General features: G+C 45.3%; 1 protein-coding gene across 1 annotated transcript in view; it reads left to right on the plus strand.

The window, feature by feature from the left end:
- Nucleotides 1–15251, plus strand: part of MCHR2 (melanin concentrating hormone receptor 2) — a 189230-nt gene extending 173979 nt beyond the window's left edge. The window contains exon 5 of the mRNA XM_066591414.1: nucleotides 14927–15251. Coding sequence (XP_066447511.1) covers nucleotides 14927–15251 — 325 coding nt within the window. The remainder of the gene's footprint in view (nucleotides 1–14926) is intronic.
- Nucleotides 15252–15873: the final 622 nt, after the last annotated feature.

Below are 15873 nucleotides of genomic sequence, written 5' to 3' on the forward strand. Positions count from 1 at the left end.
TGGAAGGATGCTTTTGATTAACTTGGTAAGAAAGCTTTTTAGATTATGCTGTGGGACACTCTCTGGGATGCCTCTGAACTTGATGTTACATTTCCTGCTTCTATCTTCCAGATCTGTGAGTTTTTTCTTTATGTCTTCTACTTCCTCCTCCAGGGAGTAGTGTGCATCTATTAGCTTATTATGAGATGCAGTTACTTCTCCCATTTTGGTTTCAATATGATCAGTCCTCTCTTCTAAATCTTGTACAGAGGAGTTTAGGGAATTTGACAGAGACTTAATGTCCTTTTGCAAGGATCCCCTTAATGCTAGGATCATTTGTTTTCTAAAATCTTCCATAGCAGGCATATTAGATGATGGGACACTTGTAATGGGGTCAGGCTCAAGTGCGGCATCCCCCTGTTGTTGGTTGGTATGTGGGGAGAGTCGGGGGCGCTGCTTTTCAGGGCTTGATAGAGGAGTGGAAAGGGCAGACGATGGCTGCGAGCCCGTCGGCGCCATTTTATGGCCATGTGGAGTGGCATTAACATTCTCTCCAGTGGGGACACTCATCCCGTATCTGGATGTGGTCTTTAGTGTCGCCTCTTTTTGCAGCTCTTGGTCAGTGTTTTGGATTCTTATATCAGGTGATCTAGAGGGAGAAATCTCTGTACCCTCTTTGGAGCTTGCAGATGAGGGGGAACCCCCTTTATTTAACGGTCTCTGTCTCCCTGGGCCATGAGTGGTGAAAAAGTCTGAGACTTTGTTTAGCGGCGTTTTAGAACTCCTTCTCTTAGGCATTTTCCTACAGTGAACCTCCGATCTGCTTTTGAATGCTTTTGGGGAGGTTAGCATCACTTTTAAGCACTATATAGGCTGGAAGCAGTTAGTGCTTGGTATTATGTGATTTTCTCAGTCTGTGCTCAGGCCACGCCTCCTCTAAGGGAGCTTTCTGTTAAACTCAATTATAGTGGGAATAAAACAGTAATTATCCCAGAATACAGCCAGTTTTCAGCTCACACTGTGTTGGAGAAGCTGAATTCACAAGCTCTAATGAAGAGGAGTCACAACTCTCAGGAGCCCTATCGCCGGCTCTCAGGTTTTGCAGAGCTGTTGTCTCTGTTATCAGCTCGCTGCTTGCTATGAACAGTGAGCTATTTTGTGCCCAGCCGCTTAGGGTGAATAGGTAGCTGCTGTGAGGTATCCTGTGTCAGGCGGATCGAGGAGCCAGTATGCGTCCTGGAGCTGTCTCCTTCACCTTCTCTCTGCACACTGCGCTCAGCCGCAGCTGCTGGAGGTTAAGATGGCGCCCCGTTCCCGCGCTTCAACAGGCTTCTACTTGCAGTAACTCACCAGCAGATTCAGCAGGGGTTACGATGGAGCCCCGTTCTTTCTTTTTCTTGCGGGGAGTATTCCTGGGGACGGCAGAGCCCTCCGAGGCAGTTCCAGGCGTCCTCACCTCTCTGGGAAGCGCTGGGTGATGAAGGTCTTTGTCCCTCTCGGCTTCACTTCTTGATCTGCAGGTAATACTTTTTGCTGCAGGGATCCTCAGTGTTGAATTAAACAGAATTTTCTGCGCTGGAAATGCTTAATTAGTAGCTTGATTACCGGGTGCGAGCAGAGCTCAGGAAAACACGACTGCTCGGGTCCGCATCTAAGCCACGCCCCCCCCCCCCCAAGTTTTCTTTTCTTAACCCATTAAAAAACTATTGTTCTCTTACCTTAATACAACAAAACCTATTGTAAAACAATTAACAATCTAAAGAAACTGCAGCACAGAAAGTTAATCTAGCATGTTAAAAATTAAATTAAACTCTGATACATCTGTATGTACCCCCTTTTTAAAATATTCTTGGTGTCCCTTCTTAAAAGTATGATTAAGGGTTCATCAGCACAGTGCGATTCACTATACAGTGGCTTTCTGTTCCAAGGTTCCTTCTGAATCTTCAAAAGTGGTATTCTGATGGAACCCACATCAGAACTGTGGGCTTTAATAAACCACAGAATTCAATCCTTTTTTGGTGGGCAAAATTGAATAGTAAACTACACTATTATGTCTTCCAAAAATAAACATAAATTGAAATCATGACAAATGAAGATACGATTGGACTCAATTCACCTCATGAAACCCTTAACTCCACAGGACATATACTTACATCACAGGGGTGTGAGGTGTGTATGAAGAATCAGGGGCTGATCCGGCTCCATACACTGCACAGCTACAATGGCTAACTGCCTATCCAGTCATACCTTGGCACGACTTCAAAGACTGCATGTCAGAACATAGAATAACACAATATTATGGTATTGCATAATACACTATGAGCAATTAAAAATCACAAGTTCAAGTAAACTGATTTTTATATTTTTTTAAGTATTAGAAAAATAAAAGGTAGTAAAAGTTTTTTTTAAAACTCCTGTTTCCATATTTTTTAATAACAAAAATAAAAAACAAACATATTTGGTATCGCTTCGTCCATTTTTTTAAAGTGTGGAGGAAAAAAGCAAAAATTAAAAAAGGGGGCTGCATTATTAAGAGGTTAAAGTCTATAGTTCTATGTAGGGATGTATCTGAATGCCATTTGCAGGAATTCAGACAGAACCCCTGAAGGGAAAGACAGAATAGCAAAATACAGTGTGAACACAGCCTCACCTGGACGTATTTTGACTCTTTATCTAGTACAGCATCACCTATCAATACAACCCTGACTAGAGATGAGCGAGCACCAAAATGCTCGGGTGCTCGTTACTCGAGACAAACTTTTCGCGATGCTCGAGGGTTCGTTTCCACTAACGAACCCCATTGAAGTCAATGGGCGACCCGAGCATTTTTGTATATCGCCGATGCTCGCTAAGGTTTTCATTTGTGAAAATCGGGGCAATTCAGGAAAGTGATGGGAACGACACAGCAACGGATAGGGCAGGCGAGGGGCTACATGTTGGGCTGCATCTCAAGTTCACAGGTCCCACTATTAAGCCACAATAGCGGCAAGAGTGGCCCCCCCCAACAACTTTTACTTCTGAAAAACCCTCATTAGCAATGCATACCTTAGCTAAGCACCACACTACCTCCAACAAAGCACAATCACTGCCTGCATGACACTCCGCTGCCACTTCTCCTGGGTTACATGCTGGCCAACCCCCCCAACCCCCCCCTGCACGACCCAGTGTCCACAGCGCACACCAAATTGTCCCTGCACAGCCTTCAGCTGCCCTCATGCCACGCCACACTCATGTCTATTTATAAGTGCGTCTGCCAGAGGAACCGCAGGCACACACTGCAGAGGGTTGGCACGGCTAGGCAGCGACCCTCTTTAAAAGGGGCGGGGCGATAACCCACAATGCTGTACAGAAGCAATGAGAAATATAATCCTGTGCCACCGCCATCAGGAGCTGCACACGTGGGCATAGCAATGGGGAACCTATGTGCCACACACTATTCATTCTGTCAAGCTGTCTGCATGCCCCAGTCAGACCGCGGTTTTTTATAAATAGTCACAGGCAGGTACAACTGGGAATCCCCAACTCCGCAATGGGAATTCCGTGTGCACCCACAGCATGGGTGGCTCCCTGGAACCCACCCGCTGTACATAAATGTATCCCATTGCAGTGCCCTGGACAGCAGAGCTAACGTCAGATGAAATGCAGGTGGGCTTCGGCCCACACTGCATGCCCCAGTCAGACTGGGGTTCTTTAGAAGTGGACACAGATGCATTTACAACTCCGTGTGGACCCACAGCATGGGTGGCTCCCTGGAACCCACCGGCGGTACATAAAAATATCCCATTGCATTGCCCATCACAGCTGAGGTAATAATGTCATGTTTAATGCAGGTGGGTTTCAGCCCACACTGCATGCCCCAGTCAGACTGGGGTTCTTTAGAAGTGGACACATGTAGTTACAACTCCCTGTGGACCCACAGCATGGGTGGCCCCCTGGAACCCACCGGCAGTACATAAATATATCCCATTGCATTGCCCATCACAGCTGATGTTACGTCAGCTGTAATGCAGGTGGGCAAAAAATTAATTGGATTACACTGTAGGTGAGGGCCCACAAAAATTGGTGTACCAACAGTACTAATGTACCTGAGAAAAATTGCCCATGCCCAACCGAGAGGGCAGGTGTAACCCATTAATCGCTTTGGTTTATGTGGCTTAATTGGTAACTAACTAGGCCTGGAGGCAGCCCAGTTAAAATAAAAATTGGTTGAGGTGAAAGTTTCAACGCTTTAATGAGCATTGAAACGTATAAAAATTGTTTACAAAAATTATATGACTGAGCCTTGTGGGCCTAAGAAAAATTGCACGTTCGACGTGATTACGTCAGGTTTCGGGAGGAGGAGCAGGAGGAGGAGGATGAATATTATACACAGATTGATGAAGCAAAAAGGTCCCCGTTTTGGATGGTGATAGAGAACGATGCTTCCATCCGCGGGTGCAGCCTACGTATTGCTTAGGTATCGCTGCTGTCCGCTGGTGGAGAAGAGAAGTCTGGGGAAATCCAGGCTTTGTTCATCTTGATGAGTGTAAGCCTGTTGGCACTGTCGGTTGACAGGTGGGTACTCTTATCCGTGATGATTCCCCCAGCCACACTAAACACACTCTCTAACAAGACGCTAGCCGCAGGACAAGCAAGCACCTCCAGGGCATACAGCGCGAGTTCAGGCCACGTGTCCAGCTTCAACACCCAGTAGTTGTAGGGGGCAGAGGCGTCACCGAGGACGGTCGTGCAATCGGCTACGTACTCCCTCACCATCCTTTTACAGTGCTCCCGCCAACTCAGCCTTGACTGGGGACCGGTGACACAGTCTTGCTGGGGAGCCATAAAGCTGTCAAAGGCCTTAGAGAGTGTTCCCCTGCCTGCGCTGTACATGCTGCCTGATCTCTGCGCCTCCCCTGCTACCTGGGCCGCGGAAATGCGCCTTCGGCCACTAGCGCTGTCGGATGGGAAGTTTACCATCAGTTTGTCCACCAGCGCCCTGTGGTATACCATCATTCTCGAACCCCTTTCCTCTTCGGGAATGAGAGTGGAAAGGCTCTCCTTATACCGTGGGTCGAGCAGTGTGTACACCCAGTAATCCGTAGTGGCCAGAATGCGTGTAACGCGAGGGTCACGAGAAAGGCATCCTAACATGAAGTCAGCCATGTGTGCCAGGGTACCTGTACGCAACACATGACTGTCCTCACTAGGAAGATCACTTTCAGGATCCTCCTCCTCCTCCTCTGGCCATACACGCTGAAAGGATGACAGGCAAGCTGCATCTGTACCCTCAGCAGTGGGCCAAGCTGTCTCTTCCACCTCCTCCTCATGCTCCTCCCCCTCCTCCTCCTCCTCCTCCTCCTCTGGCCATACACGCTGAAAGGATGACAGGCAAGCAGCATCTGTCCCCTCAGCAGTGGGCCAAGCTGTCTCTTCCCCCTCCTCCTCATGCTCCTCCCCCTCCTCCTCAACGTGCTGAGATATAGACATGAGGTTGCTCTGACTATCCAGTGACATACTGTCTTCCCCCGCCTCCGTTTCTGATTCCAAAGCGTCTGCCTTTATGCTTTGCAGGGAACTTCTCAAGAGGCATAGCAGAGAAATGGTGACGCTAATGATTGCAGCATCCCCGCTCACCATCTGGGTAGACTCCTCAAAGTTTCCAAGGACCTGGCAGATGGCTGCCAACCAGGCCCACTCTTCTGTAAATAATTGAGGAGGCTGACTCCCACTGCGCCGCCCATGTTGGAGTTGGTATTCCACTATAGCTCTACGCTGCTCATAGAGTCTGGCCAACATGTGGAGCGTAGAGTTCCACTGTGTGGGCACGTCGCACAGCAGTCGGTGCACTGGCAGATTAAACCGATGTTGCAGTGTCCGCAGGGTGGCAGCGTGCGTGTGGGATTTGCGGAAATGTGCGCAGAGCTGGCGCACCTTTCCGAGCAGGTATGACAAGTGTGGGTAGCTTTTCAGAAAGCGCTGAACCACCAAATTAAAGACATGGGCCAGGCATGGCACGTGCGTGAGGCTGCCGAGCTGCAGAGCCGCCACTAGGTTACGGCCGTTGTCACACACGACCATGCTCGGTTGGAGGCTCAGCGGCGCAAGCCAGACCCTGCAGCAGTTCGTGGGCCGTGTGGCTCTTCTCTCCTAAGCTGAGTAGTTTCAGCACGGCCTGCTGACGCTTGCCCACCGCTGTGCTGCCACGCCGCGTGACACCGACTGCTGGCGACGTGCTGCTGCTGCTGACACATCTTGATTGCGAAACAGAGGTTGCGTAGGAGGAGGGTGGTTTAGTGGAGAAAGCATACACCCCCGCAGATACCACCACCGAGCTGGGGCACGCAATTCTGGGGGTGGGTAGGACGTGAGCGGTCCCAGGCTCTGACTCTGTCCCAGCCTCTACTAAATTCACCCAATGTGCCGTCAGGGAGATATAGTGGCCCTGCCCGCCTGTGCTTGTCCACGTGTCTGTTGTTAAGTGGACCTTGGCAGTAACCGCGTTGGTGAGTGTGCGTACAATGTTGCGGGAGACGTGGTCGTGCAGGCCTGGGATGGCACATCGGGAAAAGTAGTGTCGACTGGGAACCGAGTAGCGCGGGGCCGAGGCCGCCATCATGCTTTTGAAAGCCTCCGTTTCCACAAGCCTATACGGCAGCATCTCTAGGCTGATCAATTTTGCAATATGCACGTTTAACGCCTGAGCGTGCGGGTGCGTGGCGTCATACTTGCGCTTGCAACAGTGGCGCTAGCGACGTCTGGACGCTATGCTGAGAGACATTGCTGGATGGGGCCGAGGACAGCGGAGGTGAGGGTGTGGGTGCAGGCCAGGAGACGGTACTGCCTGTGTCCTCAGAGGGGGGTTGGATCTCAGTGGCAGGTTGGGGCACAGGGGGAGAGGCAGTGGTGCAAACCGGAGGCGGTGAACGGGCATCGTCCCACCTTGTGGGGTGCTTGGCCATCATATGCCTGCGCATGCTGGTGGTGGTGCCTCCCCAGCTGATCTTGGCGCGACAAAGGTTGCACACCACTGTTCGTCAGTCGTCAGGCGTATCGGTGAAAAACTGCCACACCGTAGAGCACCTTGACCTCTGCAGGGTGGCATGGCGCGAGGGGGCGCTTTGGGAACCAGTTGGTGGATTATTCGGTCTGGCCCTGCCTCTACCCCTGGCCACCGCACTGGCTCGGCCTGTGCCCACACCCTGACTTGGGCCTCCGCGTCCTTGCCCGCGTCCACGTCCTATAGGCCTACCCCTACCCCTCAGCATGGTGTATTAGCAGTAGTGCAGAAACAGAACGCTGTAATTAAATGTGCCGCTTATTGGCCTGTGGTTGGAGGCTGACTTCGTTTACGGAACGCCAGGAAATAATTTGGCGCACGCCTGCTGTAACACTTAGCTGGCTGCGTATTTATTTGTAGAACTACTACCCCCAGCACACACACGGACCCAGAACACTGAGCACAGTGACAGGCAGGCCAAATAGATTTTTTGCCCAATATTTTTTTGAAAAGGACCACTGCGTATATTCAATCAATAATATATGTCTTCTGGCCCTGCCTACACAATTCTGTCCCTGGAGTATTACTGCAGGGCGCAATGCTCTGCACGGCCGATATACCAAAAAAATAAAAATGTGCAACACTGCAAAAAGCTGCCTCCACAGTACTGCACACGGTTAGATGTGGCCCTAAGAAGGACCGTTGGGGTTCTTGAAGCCTACAATCACTCCTAACACTCTCCCTGCCTAACCACCACTTCTGTCCCTGTAGTATTACTGCAGGGCGCAATGCTCTGCACGGCCGATATACCCAAAAAAAAAAATTGTGCAACACTGCAAAAAAGCAGCCTCCACAGTACTGCACACGGTTAGATGTGGCCCTAAGAAGGACCTTTGGGGTTCTTGAAGCCTACACTAACTCCTAACACTCTCCCTATAGCAGCTCCGGCACCAACAGCACGGTCCCTCAGCTATGTCACAACGCATCTGAGGCGAGCCGCGGGAGGGGACGATTTTTATACTCGGGTGACACCTGATCTCGCCAGCCACTCACTGCAGGGGGGTGGTATAGGGCTTGAACGTCGCAGGGGGAAGTTGTAATGCCTTCCCTGTCTTTCAATTGGCCAGTAACCCGAACATCGCGTGGTGCTCGTTACGAGTAACGAGCATCTCGAACACGCTAATACTCGAACGAGTATCAAGCTCGGACGAGTACGTTCGCTCATCTCTAACCCTGACTGTAGTAATAACATATTTAGTGTAGTAAAATAGTCACTTCAAGCTTAATGTATATTAATATATAACATTTTTATTCTAAAGGAGGATATTGAGTTGGTACATTTCTACCAACCTCCAACTCCTCCTGAAGCTTACACGCTCCATGACTCTGGAATCCAACTCCACAACCCTTCTACCAATGCCAATTGGAGGATGCCACTCCTCTTGAGACTCAAAGCATTCTTTTTACTGTTGACATGTGTCTGCTTTTGTTAAAGAGGTATCTGTAACTTTTATTTGTGTCCAGTGGCTATCAATATTATTGGGGATTTTGTGGCTGTCACCGTCTTTAGGAACTATAAAAAATAATGTACTTTAAAAAAATATTCTTAACTTATTAATATTGCAATAAACATATAAACATTTTACTTCAAAATATGATAAGCATAATAAGTTGAGTAATATGTAAACACATCATATTACTTCTCTAACACTAGTGCAGAGATGAACAAACTTTTCAAAAGTTCGGTTCAGCCGTTTTGATGAATTTCATCAAAAAGGGAAAGTGAATAAAAAACCCTAAAACAAGTGGTGGTGCATCTTCAATGGATGTAGCTCAGTGGTTAGAAGTGTTGCTTTGTAGTGCTGGGGTCCTAGGTTCAAATCTGACCAAGGAGACACGATCTACATGGAATTGAAAAGCTCCACCCAGGTGTTGACTTTGGTAAGCTTTGAACCTGGGACCCCAGTGCTGCAAGGCAACAGTGTGAGCCACCAAGATTATTTGCCCTTATTCCTTCTCCTGGGCAAGATGAAGGAAAAGATCTTATTATTATTCTCCTACTCCTTCATTATCATCATCATCTTCTTCTTAAAATTTTCTACTTCTGTAATTTCTTTTGCTCCGGCCGCATCTTCTCCCCAGTTCCCCGGCAGTGATCATCTTCTTCTCTTCTGGCTTGGGATTTAAAAATCCCCACCTGCTGGAAGCGCTGGCTGTTATTGGCTGACGCTTAGCCAATCACAGACAGCACTCGATAAATGGCTGTGATTGGTTCAAAGGTGATATATGTGTGTTTTGTTTTTTTTCTTCTTCAGCTACGGCTTATTTTCGAGGAAGGGCTTATATTCAAAGCCTCCCCCGAAAAACCTTGTGGCACCACTTGCAACTTTGTATCACTGGCATAAGTCGCGGCGATATCGAACAGACCAGTGATGCGATATCGCTGCGATTTTATCGCAGCTATGCCATATTGCTCATGTGAACGAGGCATTTAGAACATTACTTGTCACCTCTTAAGGTGGCGTTACCAGGGTACACTGGCTTATAGTAAATATACATTACAATAATAAAAAGAACATGTTCTTTTTCTATAAAAGTAATCATTTGCAACATTGATTTGATTTAATAATGAGGCAAACTATAAAAATTCTCTAAACAGAAATTATAGAGATAAAAGCAATGGTATATTCATGATAGTGTATAATCTGCTACTACAAACTAAATGGCTTTTTTCAACCTGATATTTAGCATTCTCTTACTAGAGTATTAAGTTCGCAACTGTATAGTAGATAAGAGCTGTCCAACTCATGCACCAGATGTGGCTCACCATGAGGTTTTCATGCTTATTATACCCATATTTAAATATGTGATTTTTTTAACTTATATGTGACCTTTTCTATCTATCTGTTCGTCAGAATTGCTAAAAATGACTGCAATTTGCTCATGTTGGCACTTATTTATAAAGGGCAGTAAAAGCCAAATGTGAAAATTCTGCATAAATCATTGAAGTAAAAGATATAAATCACAAGTGGATTACATAGTCAAATTTTATGGACCATCTTTTTATTACACTAAACGTCATAAACTAATCATTGTCTAATATATATAAATAGCAGCAGAAATTAGAATGGAAGGAGTTCAATTTCAATAATCCATAGATTTAAGAGGCAGCATCCATGGCACAGTGATAAAAGGGAACTTTATTCCATTATGGTTCCCACAATGCAAACAGCAATGGCATTTACAAAAGTATAGCAGCAGCGATATTTTGATCCTTCCCGGATCTTTATCAAGCCTAAATATTGATAAAGATCCGGGAAGGATCGAAACGTCACTGATGCTATACTTTTGTGAATGCCATTGCTATTTGCATTGTGGGAACCATGATGGAATAAAGTTCCCTTTTATCACTGTGCCGTGGATCCTGCCTCTCAAATCTATGGACTATTGGGTTAGTGGAGCAGGCCTGGATCCGGTCTGCTGAGGCATGACATCATTTTGGCTTAAATTGTCATATGACGTGGGCCGCTGTATCGAGTGCTGTTGTAGATTGATATTGTATATTTGGAGTTCAATTTCAAAATCAAAGTTTCAAAACTACTTTAGGCTTCATTCTGATTATGTTTTGTCTCTCATGCAGCAAGTGAAGTGGCCAGGCAGCACACAGGAATCCTTAATAGAGATGAGCCATCACGCTCAGATAAGCCAGTTACTCAAGCGAGCCTCGCTCTTCTCGATTAACTGCATTCTTGTCCAAGCGTGCTCGGGGGGAGGGGGCAGCGGGGGATAGCGAGTGGTAGCGGGGTAGAGTGTGAGAGAGATCTCTCTCTCTCTCTATCCCCTGCACTCACCCCCGCCGCTCCCCCCTGAGCATGCTCGGACAAGAATGCAGTTACTCGAGATGAGCGAGGCTCGCTCAAGTAACTGGCTTATCCAAGCGTGCTCACTCATCTCTAATCCTTGATAAATTTCTCAAATGCTTAATAAAATGGATAAAAATCCATCCTTTACAAAAGTCCAATAAGTTCACAGACGCGACGTTTCAACCATCATTCTATGGTCTTTGTCAAGTTCATACACAACAGACACATACACAGTATAACTAGTGACAAACATTAATGACATTACAGGTGAACACTCCCATTCCACAATTCACAGGTGTATCCCAAGAAAGAATCCGGTATGAAACTACCATCACTCACAGAAGCAGCATCCAATGGTGTAATTGCGCAGGCGCAAGGTTCACCACTCCTCCCGACATTAGAACTATCGATACAGCCATGGCGCATAAAAAACCAGCACCTGTACGGAATACCCAGCGCATGTACGGGAAACCCCACACATCGCGAGATCCTCTCTGGGCTATAGTGTATGTCGGTCTCTGCCCAAGAGCCACTACGCATGTGTGCAGCTAATAATATGGCCAGAAGATGTCGCTGTGTAATGTTCAGGATATAGTACTGGCATTTCAATTATGGTAGCCTTGTCCCATAGAAACTTCCATACAGGCAGGAATGTCTGTGCAAGACCTATAAATAGTTAAATTCTCCAACATATGTATGAGTATAAATGACTATTGTTCACTTAAAAATCTATACACATAATTTGTCATTTATGCATAAATAAGACTCCCTAGTAGAGTTGAGCGAACCTACTCGGCCACGCCCAAGCGCCACGATTATCGAGTACTTCCGTACTCGGGCGAAAAGATTCGGGGGGCGGCGTGGGTGAGTGGGCGGTTGCAGCGGGGAGTGGGGGGGAGAGGGACAGAGAGAGGGCTTCCCCCTGTTCCCCGCTGCTACCCCCCCCCCCGCTCCGCCATGCCTCCCCCCGCCCCCCGGCGCCCCCCGAATCTTTTCACCCGAGTACGGAAGTACTCGAAAATCGCGGTGCTCGATCGAGTAATTACTCGAAACGAGTATATTCGCTCATCTCTACTCCCTAGCCATCAATCCACAATTAAATGTAAACAACAGGCCACCATGCAACTGCAATATATTTATTAAAAAAAGTGGACACTCTGCATATAAGGCTGTATGATATCCAAAATAAGGACAACCATATAGAACAAAATAAAAGAAATCAATATAAATGGAGTTGATGGGAGATGACACCAGACCAACATCACCCGGGGCACCTGGAAATAAGTAAAAAACACATAAAATCATTTAAACAATAGCAGATCACAGCAACCTAAAAATATATATCTATAAATACGGCAAAGTATGGTATTTCAAGTTAAGGCCTTTTGGATATAGAGTGTCCAGTTCGTAAATCCATTTTAACTCGAGAAATTTAAGCTTTCTCTCTCTACCACCCCCTCTAATATCAGGAGGCACCTGATCAATTATCTGGTAGCGTAATTGGCTGACCGAGTGTCCAGTTTCACAAAAGTGCTTGGCGGCTGGTACATCAACACGGCCAGTCCTCACTGTACTTTTGTTCTTACTAATCCGGGCTCTAACATTATTGATGGTCTCCCCACATACAATAACCCACACGGGCAACTAATCAAATGGATGACGTGTGTTGACGAGCAAGTGTGTCTCCCTTTGATCTTATAAGTTTTATCTGTTCGTGAATGTGAAAAGCTCGACCCTTTAAGTAAATTGTTGCAGCTAGCGCAACTATGGCAAGGAAAATTACCTTTTCTACCCAACAACATAACCTGTTGAGATGCCTGACGACCAGAAGAAGAAGAAGTTTGCACTAATCTATCTTTCAAATTCCATCCCCCATGGTATGATATCAAAGGTGGAGATTTGAATTCCTCCACTTCTGGATGGCATCTAGAGAGTAATGGCCAATGCTTGCAAATCACTTGCGAGATTCTACCATTCATTGGACCAAATGTACTCACAAAAGGAATCCTCACCATCAGTTTTACCTTTCTACTATTAGCAATCAGAAGGGTGTCACAATTACAGACTCTCGCCTTGTTACTTAGGTTAGTCACCCTCTATCAAAAAATTTTTGATACATTTGTGTCAATCAATGGTCAATATGTTCTTCATCCACTACACGCCGCACCCTGAGTAACTGGCTTCAGGGGAGCAATTTTAACATCCTAGGGGGATGAAAGCTGTCAGAACACAATAAATTATTGCAGTCAGTGGCTTTTACAAAGAGGTCTGTGGTAAGTGTGCCATTGAAATGTCAGTACTATACCCTGAACATTACACAGCGACATCTTCTGGCCATATCATGAGCTGCACAGATGGGCAGTAGCTCTTGGGCAGACCTCAGAGTCTGACATACACTCTAGCCCAGAGAGGATCTCACGATGGGTGGGGTATCCCACACATGCGCTATGGGTGCTGTTTCTTTACGCGCCATGGAGGTATCGATAGTTCAGATGTCGAGAGGAGTGGTGAACCTTGCGCTTAAGCAATTACACCATTGGACGCTGCCTCTGTGAGTGATGGGAGTTTCATACCAGATGCCATTCCTCGGATACACCTGTGAATTGTGGAATGGGGGTGTTCACCTGTAATGTCATTGATGTTTGTCACTATTTATACTGTGAATGTGTCTGTTGTGTATGAGCTTGACAAAGACCATAGCATGATGATTAAAACGTCGCATCTGTGAACTTATTGGACATAAATAAAGGATGGATTTTTTATAAGCATTTATAAGCATTTGAGAAATTGATTAAGGATTCCTGCGTGCTGTCTGGCCACTTAACTTGCTGGATACGATTGGAGGATCCTAGGTATCCGGATCCTGGGTTGATGTGCACAGTTAAGTAATCGCTTAACTTTCTTGCTGTATTGGTGGTGCTGCTGATACTTCATTTCATATCTTGTCTCTCATTCAGTCTCCCCATCAAGGGGTTTTGTCTGACATGGTAAAAATAGCATTCCGATGCAACCCTTGATGGCTCTACAGGCTGAAATAGAGACCAAAGCTGCACATTTTGGTTTGTGTTTCAGCAGGTTTTCATTGGTTTCTGGCATTTTGGGCAGAGAGAATAACATAGTTAATTAAGTTATTATTTCCAGCTAAAATTCTGGAACCAAACAGAAACAAAGCATGCAGCATTGGTTTCTCTTTCAGTAATTAAAGACTATTGAGCCGTCCCTGGTTTTGTCTGGATGCCGTTTTCATCATGTCACATAGAACGGCAGGATGGGGACAGAATGTAGTCTGAATGAAACCTTGCTAATGAAAATCAGCATGGGTGTAAATGAAGCTGCAGACTGGAAGCAAAAATTATATGAAACTGCTATTAGAATTTGATTTTCCTACTGCTCAGTTAGACATTTCAAAATTACTCCCTCTTGTAAAATATCATCCAACTATTTACTGCTTTCATTGGCGAACTGTCTAGACCTTCAGCGATGAAAGGTCACAGGCTCGTTTCCACCCTCTAGAGCCATGATACTTTTGGGTTAGATTAACAAATTACTTTTCAAAATCATTTATCACTTGAATATTTTCTTTTGATCAAAGAGGGATCGTAATGGCTTTGGGCTTCCTTTGCTGTAGACCCTGGTGACAATTTAAGACCAACATGATCAAACGTCCCAGATTGCTTTTCATAATATAGTTCTCTAATATAATGTGTAATTTAGCCACTAACTGCAGATCTACTTTACCTCCACTGTTCTCAGTTGGTATTAATTCTTCACTGTTCAAATTACTTTGATTATTATGATATATTTTCTAAAAGTTGCACATTTGCTCCAACATAAATTGTATTAGTAATTGTCTTTATCCTTAAACCTGAAATATCTCAAGTAGGCTGCATTCATGAAGCAACGTGGTATTACTTAAGAAGCATAATACTGATGTCTTCTTATGTGACAAAGGAAAATGTGGGCCTTTTTATATACCATGGCTAGGGTACATCTGTTACCTCTATATTGCCTTTAGATACTTCCCAGGTCCAAAAGAATATCATATACGTATCCTACATGATATTTTATAATGATATTATTTACCTTTTTTCTTTGTATTTTTCAGGTATAACAACAGCTTACCCCGACAGAGAGTTTTACGTCTGACCAAGATGGTGCTTGTGTTGGTGGGAGTTTTCATTGTCAGCACAGCCCCTTACCATGTGATTCAGATAGTGAACCTTCAGATCTCTCAACCCACAATAATTTTTTACGTGAGCTATTATTGCTCTATCTGCCTCAGTTATGCCAGCAGTGGTATTAATCCTTTCCTGTATGTACTTCTTAGTGGAAACTTCCGAAAAAGACTTTCTGAATGTACAAAAACCAAAATGAAAATCTCAGAACGTGAGCTGAACAATTTTGATAATACTTTGAAATCAAGCTTCTAGTTGTTATTATTGGAGTAACTATAATTATATGGAATGTATTTATTATTACTTACTACAACTCCAATTGCAAGAGTCGGACATTCAGAGTTCTTAGTTTATTATATTCTTACATAGCACAATTTAGCACTAAAATCCAAATCATGGAACAAATGTCATGGAAGTATCAACGGTATGTTTATAATTGAACAGCGATTATAGATTATAAATTATAAATAGATAGTAAAGGGAGTATCACTGTAAATATATATGCTAATCTTGTACTGATCCTGAGTTACAGCTGGCCAAACTACCAAAAAAAGTGTGCAAAGCTACAAAAACTACCCTTATGCTTTTCCACACATCCATTGCACATGTACGACAGATGTTGGGTACCATTATGTGAGCCCTATACACAAGTGGCAGGTGTTAGCTGTGAAATATAGCAGGCACTCAGTTGCAGCAGCTAGGATAACGTCCAGAAACCATGACTTTTTTATTTTTCTGTCGACTTAGCTGTATGAGGGCTTGTTTTTTGTGGGACAAGTTGTATTTTTAAATGGTGTCATTTAAGGTACTGAAAAACATTAAAAGTTTTTTAAGTGGGGTGAAATGACAGAAAATGTAATTGTAACATTTTTGGGTG

Source organism: Eleutherodactylus coqui, chromosome 1, assembly GCF_035609145.1.
Source record: "Eleutherodactylus coqui strain aEleCoq1 chromosome 1, aEleCoq1.hap1, whole genome shotgun sequence".
NCBI lineage: Eukaryota > Metazoa > Chordata > Amphibia > Anura > Eleutherodactylidae > Eleutherodactylus > Eleutherodactylus coqui.